The sequence below is a fragment of the Mytilus galloprovincialis genome, chromosome 13 (assembly GCF_965363235.1).
Source record: "Mytilus galloprovincialis chromosome 13, xbMytGall1.hap1.1, whole genome shotgun sequence".
Lineage (NCBI taxonomy): Eukaryota > Metazoa > Mollusca > Bivalvia > Mytilida > Mytilidae > Mytilus > Mytilus galloprovincialis.
The window spans coordinates 68,993,737-69,006,124 of NC_134850.1; the positions used below are offsets into that span (position 1 = coordinate 68,993,737).

At 31.0% G+C, this 12,388-nt stretch overlaps 1 protein-coding gene across 1 annotated transcript; it reads right to left on the reverse strand.

Annotated features, from left to right (window-relative positions):
* Positions 1-1,486: 1,486 nt before the first annotated feature.
* LOC143056908 (G-protein coupled receptor 157-like) lies at positions 1,487-7,723 on the reverse strand. Its single transcript, XM_076230092.1, has 3 exons — positions 7,372-7,723; positions 5,322-5,527; positions 1,487-2,211 (listed from the first exon to the last, which is right to left on the reverse strand). The coding sequence occupies exons 1-3, from the start codon at positions 7,718-7,720 to the stop codon at positions 1,738-1,740; spliced, it is 1,029 nt and encodes a 342-aa protein (XP_076086207.1). The 5' UTR covers positions 7,721-7,723; the 3' UTR covers positions 1,487-1,737.
* Positions 7,724-12,388: the final 4,665 nt, after the last annotated feature.

The following is a 12,388-nucleotide window of genomic DNA, read 5'->3' on the forward strand; positions in this document are numbered from 1 at the left end:
ACAGTCCAAAGATTCAAATTCAAGTCAATCAATGTTTGCTTGGACAAAAGATTAAAAACAAATCAGAATAATCTATTATATATTTAGGCAGCACAAACAAAAATTGTTTCAACCACAATCAGACGACCTTCAATGAATGTCTTAAAGACAAGTTGAATCCTCAAGTTTATGAATGAATAAGTGTTATTTCTCAAATTGTTATGATTTTACTGTTACATGATTTTTACATTATAATTATTATCTAAAAAAATTCCTTAATTGCAATGTACACCTTTGATTAGTTTTTTGTGATCTATAGCTTCAACAAACTATTTTATAGATTTTTTATTTAAACCTGATCAGTAAAATTGTGTCGCTTCTTCATAAACAATTTCAAATCAGACATAGAAAGGCACCTGTTTAGGAGCTAATTCCATTAAAAAAGCCTACATGTTACTAACAAAAAATGAATTATGCGTTAAAGGCGTGTTTTTGTCCTGGTATTTCAACTTATACATAAAATAAACGAGGAATGTTACTGCCTTAAACTTTTAACGAATATTTATGATGATAAATTGTATCCCCTCCCCAAAAAAAAAAATTTCTAACAACACAATTGATGTTATTTCAAGCCTTGAAGTTATTTTTATTGTAACTAGTTAACGCCTGGGTATTTATTCAAAATAATGACATATCGTCCCAAAAGGACATAACTCCATATATTCATATAGGGTCTAGATAGATACAAGAGGAAGCGTATAACTGGGTTTATCCTCCACATTGTGTACAAAGTCGAGGAATCTGAATCATGTGTTGTTGTTTGTTTATATATCTATTCGGATGGGTTTGATATTGGTGATCGGTTGTTTTACCGTCCACCCCATTTTGTAATTTTTGATTTGTCAGTACAAATGTATTACATATGTCTTTTTTGACATTTTATTATATTTTGTTTATTTATATTGCCAATAACGTAACACTATTTGGATATCAAATGCTACAAAAAACGAGGGTATGTACAGTAAGATATATCGAATTTCTTAATTTGTCAGGACTATGACAGTTTTTATCCATTCTTTTGATGTGTATGAGCTTTTAATTTTGCCATTTGATTATGGACTTTCCGTTTTTAATTTCCTCGGAGTTCAGTATTTGGGTGATATTACTTTTTACAATAACTACCTTTTACTGTTCCATTATTATGATATATGTTATCATGCATTGCAATATAATAACTGGTGTAATATGCATTGTATTATTATTATTATTATTATTATTATTATTATCATTATCATTATCATCGTCATTATTATTATTATTATTATTATTATTATTATTATCATCATTATCATTATCATTATTATTTTTATTATTATTATTATTATTATCATTATTATTATTGAAGGGAAAGAAATAAAATAAAACGATAACATGTTTAAAAACAACTTCTTGTTAAATGTATTTAATACTGTTTCAATTTTATCCAGAGGTATGACAGCACACATATTTGTCAAAATTTATTAGAGGTATAATAGTTGACATAAAACAGACCTTGATATTTATTGTTATCTGTGTACAATGATTGGATAATTTTATTATCTGATAGTAAAGCGGAAGATAGATAAAAACGAACAGTACCCGTTTCACACGTGATATTTGTCAAGCTATAAAAAATAAAAATATATTATTCATATAATAAAAAGGTATAACGAAATATAACAAACTACTCGTCTTTAATCTATATACCATATAATAAATCTAGACAGAGGTTACTACGTTTTGGTGTGAATGAGCAACACTATGAGTAAGTTTCAGACTGCTATGTAACAGTGGTTGTGATTCATTGTTTTTCTGTAAAGTGGTATCTGGATTTTCCTCGGCATTGGAACGAATATCAGCAGTATCAGTAGATACTTGTTTTTGATTCGACAAGGAAATCCAATTATTTAAACTAAACGAACGTACAGTGTTATCACAAACACAAAATAAAATGAAATTCCAAAAAGCTTGAGCACTATCTCCATACGATTGAAGAAACAGTAATGCTACTTTAAATTTTTCAACATTCGAGTTCCTTAGATGGTTGCCATCCTCAATAATATCTATGACAAATCTTATCGTTCCCCATACCCTGAGACAATAAAGGATCAACCAAGTGAAACAAAACAGTTCGTCTTCTCTTCGCAGCCCGTTGCTGACTTGATTCCAAAGATAAGAATTGTGGCGTCCTCTCTGAAATGAAATGTAAAATAATCGTACGGAAATATAAATGTGATAGATTGTGGAATAGCATATTTAAAATCTCTCATGTTTTACATTTCTATTCAACAATTAGTTTTATATTCTACTCAATAGTATAATTTATATATCAAAGATGATTTTTGATGCACTGACCAGTTTCACAATAATACCTTTATTACAATGCTTCTATTACTATACTCTGATAAGCTCATTCTGAGAATGTTCGGAAGTTTCATAAACGAGATCTGAAAGTTATTGGTATTCTATAATAAAAATATAATTACAGCAGATTCCAACGAGTATGAAGCTACAGGTAGATTCCTTGGTTAGCTTCCTTGTTAGCTCAACCATGAAATGATTATTACCTCAAAATTGGGAGGAGCATAGCACCAATTCATCATCCAATTAAAACACTCATATCAATGATCATCAATGGCCTGTTTATAATATGTATGTTTCATACAAACAGGTTTCCCTAAATAACTTTGCAAATTGAATTTCATTTCTTATAATTTTTGATTGAATTAAAAAATTCTATGTATTACAATAAATTAGAAGCGGAGTTACGGTTTATGTTTTGTATTTTAAAGTTGAATCAATGCAGACAAGATCATTAACTAATGCTCATTAGCTAGTAGATACATTTGTATTTTAAAATATAACTGGCATATAACGATCGATCGTAATGGTGCTATGTGGATACATTTATCAGTTTTCAAGAGCAAAATTGGCAGAGCGTCATCCCTACAATGGCTTCCATTTCTACGACTGTGAGCATGAACTGGCGTAATGGGGAGATAATTTTGAAGAAGTAGAATCCTGACTGTATGAATAACATTTCTGTATATATACAAATTGACAGCGTTCCGCCTTGTGATACGCTTTTCGTACAATACTATTTTAAGGATCTACTTTGCTGGAGCTCACCTTCACTAGTTTATTCAAATGATATTTTCAAAATATTTCTGTTATTTTATTTGCACGACAAAATGAAAGACGATATAATATCAATGGGTGTACATGCAATTTTTTGGCATTTTTAAAAATGTGTATTTATTATATGTCATTAAAAGGAATCCCAGAAACAAAAACAAAATCTTTTGTCGAGCAGTTGAAGGCTGTGCACCGCATGTCTTTTGGCAAATTCATTTTAAAAATTGAACCCTCTACTGTAAAAAAGATACATATGGTAATATTTGCATTTGAAGCACGTCTTATTTTCTTCTACCTATAGGATAAACTTTCATATTAATATGTGTATACCAACACGATTAATCATTTGATACAAAAAGATAGTTATATAAATATGGATATTTCTTAGAATTGAGGGTCATCCTTTAAAAGTTACGGTCATCATTTACAAATTACGGTCATCTTAAAAGCAGTTACGGTCAGCCTTGTTATGAATCGCTAATTCTGTTACGGTCATCTCGATTGTGATTTACGGTCATCTTGGCGATTTTTTCAAATCGAATTTCCCGTTTCATGCACATTTCTCAGAAGTAATTAGTGATTTCCGATTGATTCTTTTATAAATTTACATCGTTTCAATGTATAATTTGTAAAGAAAATGATATAGAAACACTTTAACAGACAATACAGAAACTGACCTAATTTTTCACCCGACATCTTGGGATGACCGTGAATGCAGTTACGGTCATCAGCTTTACCCCAGTGAGTTTAGTACTTGATATATGGAGGATTTTTTGCAAGCAGTACTAGCAATGATTTCATTAAAACAAGTTTATAAATTTAGATATTGGTTTGAACAAATCTATATTTATGGACCAATTCAAGTACACCTTCTAGGGTGCGCTCGAATTTCGTGACTTCGGACAGTTTTTTTTCATTTACATTAACGGTTGTCTAGGACTTTTTGTAAACAATAAACGCTAGCACATCATAGAAAATCAAGTGTCTGAGTAATCTATGCTAAAAATTTTATAACAAAAATATCTGTGGATTTTCTTCAAAAATCTTGGTTTATTTGACACAAAATCCCGTTTAACTTTTAAATGCAATAAAACTACAAATAATAATGCTTGATCGAAGTTTCCTCATTGTAAATGTACAAAATGGTCCATCTCTATTATTCATTATCTTTGCTGTTTTTATATTATTGCAGTTTGAAACATTCGTAATTCAAAGGCTACAGAAGGGATCATTAACCTTATACATACACATAACTGGATTTATAAATGAACTGAGTAATTGATTGAAATAAAATTGACAAATCAAACACACCTACAACATGCGTGTGAATTAGCTTATAATTATCACTAAATTTTAAATTTAGATTGAACACTTATTTTTAAACTGACATGTAAAACTAGTTTTACACTATTTAATTATGTCACTAGTTCTGATTGGTTCTCTGCTTAACTATTAACTCCACCCAAATGATTGTTGTACCTTACCTTATAAGGTCTAATAATGATTTCATGGTTGAGCTAGCAAGGAAGCTAACCAAAGAATCTACCTATAGCTTCATACTCGTTGGAATCTGCTGTAATATATTTTGTTGCCTACTCTTTTTAAATATCTTTTTTGTTTAACCTTTTAAATATTTGTGTAATGTTTTATGAGCTTTCGTTTGCATTTCGTTTCGATTTTTGCTATGCTTGGAATGTCGCTGTATTAACATATCTGCAAGAGAAAGTTACAAAAAAATGAAAGATCCGCTTCGTTAATTGTTTGCTTTTTGCAATTCAGATGATATGGTTCCTTAACGTAACATCGTATTTTTAGAAGAAGACAAAACTGTCACCACGTTCACCGATGACCAAAAACTTATGATTGTCAAATATAGTAAACATAGAATTGATAGACCAATTGCTGTCGGAGATAATCAAAGCGTTAGCATGTTTATGAGTCGTAACTTTATAAATACTGCCTTAAGTTTCCATGTAGATTAATTGATTGATTGACTGTTCTTAAACGTCATGTTTTCTTCTGTACTGATATTTTGTGGCTGTCAGCTGGACGGAGTGCCCGTTAAGAACAACAAACCTTCCTACCTAGGAACAGGAGACAACAAATATTTCAGTAATGCAAATACTGAAATAATATTAGCTTACGGAAAGCATGAACTACTGACATACCTTTAAAAATGTTCTTATTTTTAGTGATATATAAAGCGAGGCTGTAATCAGGTAAGTAAGTATTTCCCAGCCTTTTCCTGTAAGTAACATCCAATGTAGGCCGTACTTGTCTGCAAATGTTTTATTAAGCCAACACCAAACTCCGTTTAAAGCAAAACCATTATTTCCGAGAACTCCATATGCTAATGCTACTAATGTTATAACTCCTGTAAATAAAATTGAGAATGAAAATAAGAAATAGGTCAAGGAGACAACAACCAGGCCAAAGAGCATGCGTTCATTTATAGAGATACATGTACTAAATGTCTTTTTATTTGCTATAATAATGCAAATGATAAGACTAAGAAAATAAACAAAATACAACTTCTGTATAAAAGATATTCAAGAATTCTTTAAACCTAAACTAATCGGTACTTCACTCGATAATTTTTGTTTTTCAAATTACCAAGTAAGTTACAACACAACTACAAGTTTGGTCACTACAATACAATTTCAAATTCTGACCGATGAAAGGATTTGTTTTGAAGTAGTGATGGGTTGAAACTTACGTAAATACTCCTTTTAGACTGATATATTGAGCAATCACAATACGAATTAATTTATAGAATTGTAGTTATTAATATCGTACTTTCTGTAAGAATGTACTTTGCTATATCTGAGATTTGGTATTATGGCATACAGTTGCAATGGATAGCTTTGAAAAAGGTCTATTGTCTAATAATCTCCCCATTGATACGATATTCCCGTGCTTGCATTTCCTATCATGATTTTCTTGAAAGAGGGTTGCTGCTCGCAAGGAAGCTATTAAACCAGAGTTCCAAATGGTGAAGTTGAAATCATCCCTTCGAAAATTTTACGGACGCCATCACGAGTTGGTTGACCGTTATGGAATAATCGATTCACATATGATATCGGATATGTTCCTTACGTCGTAACTACAATCCCCTTCCCTTTCATGATTGTGACCTACCGAATAAGACTATTTACCGGATTTGTTATCACATAAGCAACACGACGGGTGCCACATGTGGAGCTGGATCTGCTTACCCGTCCGGAGTACCTGAGATCACCCCTAGTTTTTTGGTGGGGTCGTGTTGCTTATTCTTTAGTTTTCTATTTTGTGTCATGTGTGCTGTTGTTTGTTTGTCTTTTCCATTGTTAGCCATGGCGTTGTCAGTTTGTTTTAGATTTATGAGTTTGACTGTCCATTTGGTATCTTTCGTCCCTCTTTTATAGTAAAGATTGTAATCACAAAAATACTGAACTCCGAGGAAAATTCAAAAAAGGAAAGACACTAACAAAATGACAAAACCTAAAGCTCAAAAACGTCAAACGCAGATAACGGTTGTCATATATCTGACTTTGTACCGTCATTTTCTTAGGTAATTAAAAGTAGTAGTTGTCACTAAACATGATGCCTTTTCCGTCAATCAAAGGTGCATTTATTTAGCACAAAAGCTATCTACAGTGTCTGATGTTATACAACATAAGATAGTAATCTTGCACACCTTGATTTTGTTATTGTATTAGTAGTATGATACACTTTGGTATATTCTTGGCTTTTACTTTTGTTTGTGTGTTTTGCCTATATTTCTTTTTGTGTTGCTTTGTTACAGATTTTTTTGTTGTTTTAGTGATTTAGATAATAACACATTGTTTACTGTTGTACTCCTATTTGACATTTTCACATATTCTGTCTGTTTGTTATGTTCACACATCGTTTGCAATACAATGGATTTTTACAAGTGAGAGATTTAGTTATCTATAAAACCAGGTTTGATCCACCATTTTCTACAGGATGTTTGTTTTCTCGTTTGAAATGCTTCATTTTATAACTGACTACGAGGTATCGGCCTTGTTCCTTGTAGGATAATCTATAACTGTTATTGTTTGTGTCATTTTGTCTCTTGTGCAGAGTTGTCTCACATCACATCTTATGATATTTTTGAAAAAAAAGAAACAAAAGATATTTTTTCCATTAAAACATTACTCTAGTTATTGGGGCAGATAATATGCTTGACAGTATTGTTCATAATAAGTAAAAATTTACCTGGAAGTCCCCATGCCAAACAGTGCAACCAGAGACGTTGAGATCCAGAAACATGTAGATCGGTCGAAAACCAAACACAATGGAATAGATAAAGTGCTATAAATGTTGTCCAAAAGAAAGATGACATACTTGAAAATGTTGTTAAAAAACTTTGAGCTTTGCAAAAAGTATCCGATGTGGTTGAGTTTTTCATACCAATGGTGTACCATCTTAAACTGGATATCTCATAACCTAACGCAGTCAACATGTCAGCAACAGTCAAAGCCACTAACATGGCACGAACTTGATTTTGTGTTGCAGGAATATATTGGTATGACAAAATTATAATTATGCCTCCTACAAGTGACATAGAAGAACTTACTGTAGTTATATGAGCCGATATTGCCAGAATAGATACATCAAAAGTTGTCTGATTCATTTTCTTGAAGATGTTTTATAGCCATAGAAACAATATTTTGTTTTATATTCCAAATATAACTGGCAGCGCAGGTATAAACCAACAAATTAAACTGATCTGCAACGAACCTTTTGACATTTAATCGAAATTAAAACAGATCAGATAATGTAATAATTTTATCAAATGTTTTTATTAATAGACATCAACACATACTTCATTTTTGTATCAACATAACTGTGTAGATCACCTATATATAAACAAGGGAACATTAGATAACACTAAGCACACTTCCTCATTTGATAACGTTTTGTTTGGACATATTTCATATGAATACAAAGACAGTAGGATTCACTATAGGAGTTATTAAATTCCGACAGTTTGTTAAAACGTTTTACACCAAAAAAGTCGATGTTTCTATCATTTATAAAGGATTTTAGGTTTTCGTTAAATCATAGCTTTTTATATTTTTGAGAATTTTTGTGTGTAAATCTGAGATATTTCTGGAATAAAACGTTATTTCGAGTCAAGGAGCGTTCATGTATTTCAGTGTTTATTAATGAAGATACATGAATGGTGTTGTCAGATATTCTTTCGTCTGTCATATAGCAATCTTATACGAAATATGTTCTCCTAGTTAGCTTTTGAAAACTACATTATTGGTGTAACTGTGAACGTGTGACTCTTTTGTCGTGTCCTTCATCTCGTTTTATTAAACATTTAGAAACATATAGGTCGGTTGTGGCAAACATAAAGCTTTGACATATCACATTTAATGATATTGCATTGATGTGCTTAAATATATAGTTTTAATCAACATATATGACTTTGATGTTTGATAATAATTGTTATGTGTGACATATTTTTAACTGTTCAATAGAGTAAAAGTTTAACATTTAACCTTAATGCGGACGATAGATAAATTTGAAAAGGATATTATTTCGACCATAACTATTGTGTGTACTATTTGTCGGTCGAGCATTACACATCAAATATAATTAAATCGCTAACAATTAAAAAGGATATACACGTAAAACGTTACAACTAAGACACCTCTATTATATGAAAATTTTCGATAACATTTTATTTATTTTTGTTCGTCGTACCATTGAAATTTATGTTTAAAGTGACTTATATACCCAAAGGGTCGGGTGTTCTAATTATTTTTTTTATATCTCACTGTATTATATAATATTTTGTGAAAAACACATGTCACTATAATAAATAATTTACTTACTTATAAGGATATTGTATTAAAAAGTATAATCACAAAAATACTGAACTCCGAGGAAAATTCAAAAAAGAAAATCAAATGGCAAAATCAAAAACTCAAACACATCAAACACATCAAACAATATGAAAACAACTGTTATTAATTCATTCTTCCTTTATCATTGTTTAATCTGTGTTTTTGCAAAGACAACTAATTGCAAACCTAATAAAATACGAGTTATATTGGGACGAAGTCCCCAATAACAGTAGAAAATTCAATGAAAAAAAATCCAAAAAAAATCGGGAAAATTTTCCCGAAATTTTCATTGTACTAATGAACTCAAAATCGTTCAATTTTTTTTTATGTCATGTTTTGAAATCCCGCATCTACGCAGAAATCTACAATGTACTTCCTTTTTCCGGTCACGTTTGCATGAAATTTTGAGTAAAATGTATATTTATCAGTCTTGTATAAAATAGCACAATCGTCTGAAGATTTAATAATTATAGCGAAAAAATGGGGGCAATAAAATATTTTTAGTAGTATTATATAGAATATTATTCTATATAATACTACTAAAAATATAAAGGTAGCGTTTCTTTGTTTACATTGCATATGACGTCATAACTTACATAACGTCACAACTAAAATCCCTAACAACAGAACCAAAATCGGAAACGTTACGGTATTTCCGTTTCTTTTTTTTTTAACAAAATAATATTTAAGTTACAAAAAAGTAATTCATACATACTTCGTCCCCATTTACAGGTAATGCCTGCCTCATATTATTCTTTAGACATTCCAAATACAACTACTAGGGACCATACGTAGTTTGGCGATTTTTTTTATCAAACATATTGAAATGAAACTAAATTGTAAGAAGTCAAATACGCCGAGGAAAATCCAAAACGGAAAGTCCATAATCAATTGGAAAAGTCAAGAGCTCAAAAACATCAAATGGGAAAGCTGAAACAAAACAACCAAATGGAAACAGCTATAATATTCCTCATTTCGTACAAGCATTCTTTATGTAGATCTTGCTTCTATAAAAATCTTGACTGGCATATTCAATACAGATCAATGAAATGAAATTTGAGCTTCAGTATAACCATAGATTCAAATATTGTGACGTTGAAATCCAGTACACAAAACGCGACACTCCTACATATATCGAAAATTAAGCTTATGGCCAGTGTGACAAACAACGACATATATTATATTACACGAACAATTAAATATAATATACATTTTTATTCAAGCGTCACTGATGAGTCTTTTGTATTTGGTGCAAATACAAAATTTAAATTCTGATGAGTATACCAATAAGTCGATGCCTCTGCTGTTTGATTTTTTATTTCCCAAGGGTATTATCAGCCACCCAGTAGTCAGCACTTCTAGGTTTACATGAATAAAAATTGATATGGTCATAGTTATAAATTAATTTTTGTTTGAAATACCAAGGATTTTCTACCTCAGGAATATATCACCTTAGCTGTACTTTCCTACAGTTTTAGGCATTTGTGGACCTCAATGCTCTTGAACTTCGTATTTCCGTCGGCTTTGTTACCCTTTTAAATTTAAACGCCACTGATGAGTTTATATACAACTTCAGCAAATATTCCATGTGCTTCTACTTCAAATCATTCCAGAAGATTTTGATATCCGAGCAGCATGTGAAAAAACCCCAAAAGACACTGTACTGTCTAATCAGAGTATGTGGCATATGAATAAACGATTTGATTGTACTCATGACTGCAGACTGTGATTAAACTCATTTTTTGTTTCTGTATGGTGATGATGTTCTAAACACTTCAACTTTCAGTTGAAATAAAGAACAAAAACAAGGAAAGATTACACAAAATGTTATAGACGTCAAAACAAATAAAAACAATCAGCACCCCTTTGTTTAACAATAGCATGTTTTAAGTCCAGACAAATCAATCATATATAATCCTATTCATTTTAGATTGTAATCACCACAATGCTTGATTTTTGCAATGACATTATATCCAATATGCTGGTCGCCATACATGAATAAAATATATCATCTTCGTTTATTCTTGTACTTTTTAGATATACACCCGACCAAAAAAAACATTATTAATTCAACTTAAAGGGATACAATACAGTGTTGATCCCACGTATTATTTTTGACAAAAGTTTGCATACAAATCTATACGATTCAAATATATAATAACAAATATACCTTCATGTACTACTTTTGGAGATAGATGGGGTCAAGATTTTAGGCATATACTGAAAATTTGGTTTAGATACACTTGATAAGCAAACTTTTGCTAAAACATATGAAATGACTTTGCTACAAAAGTGTATTTTGAGTTTTGTTTTGGGCACCAAAACTCACATGTAATCTTCACACATAAAAAAGAGGGTTTTATGAACTCATTATCAAGTTAAAGCAGTTGAACGATGAAAATTAGTCAAAATGCATCTATTCTCAAAATGTCATAGTTTTTCGTGGCGACGTCATTACCTCCCCTGTAACTGTATCGTATGTACTAGCTTTTTGGCAGGTTATCTATATACAGAAATTTATACATTCTTTACTAACTGATAAATAGAGAATAATACATGGCAAAATCTATTATATGTCGTATCATCCCGAGACACAATTATCAGCCCAAGGGCCTTTAGGCCCGCGGGATGATATTGGTCGAGGGTGATACGGCATGTGATACGGATTTTGCCATGTTTTCTACGCTTTATCATATGTTTTAACAGAAGAGTATTATATCATATAAACTGTTTTCTGATCCATAGAACTTGGTTACCCTCAGTTCTACTTTTGTCTTGTTTCAAAGGCTTAAAAAAGTACTGCTAAATTTCTCATCCGAAGCACCTGGGTTACCTTACAATTTGCGGTTGTTTTAAAATTATTTTGTTTATTTTTGTATTTTAATGTGTGTTTTGTATTTTTTATAGTTCCATTTTGTGTGCAAAAAAATATGAAAACTTGACGTTCGTGACGTCACATACCAAACAATGACGTCATTCAATAAATTTACTTTATGTAAAAAAAAAAGAAAAAAAAAGTAGGAGTGTGATAAAGGGTATGCGATAAAGGGTGCGCATCAAAGTTGCGCGATATAGATTAAACAGCAGGCTATTTATCACATATGCAAAACTACTATATCTACTACTAAACATATGATAAATAGATATACTAACTGATTGAATATTGATATGCCTTTAATAAACCCTGATCACGATGATATCTAAAAATTCTATATGGTATTAAGTAGAATCGTTACATAATGGCTAATTGAGGTCAACATGAACACTTTTAGATCAAACAAATAATCATTTGTCGGATAGTTCTCTTAATACGAACTTAACACAGGAATTTGATGCACAGTAGTTGTCGTTTGTTTATGTATTTTATACGTGTT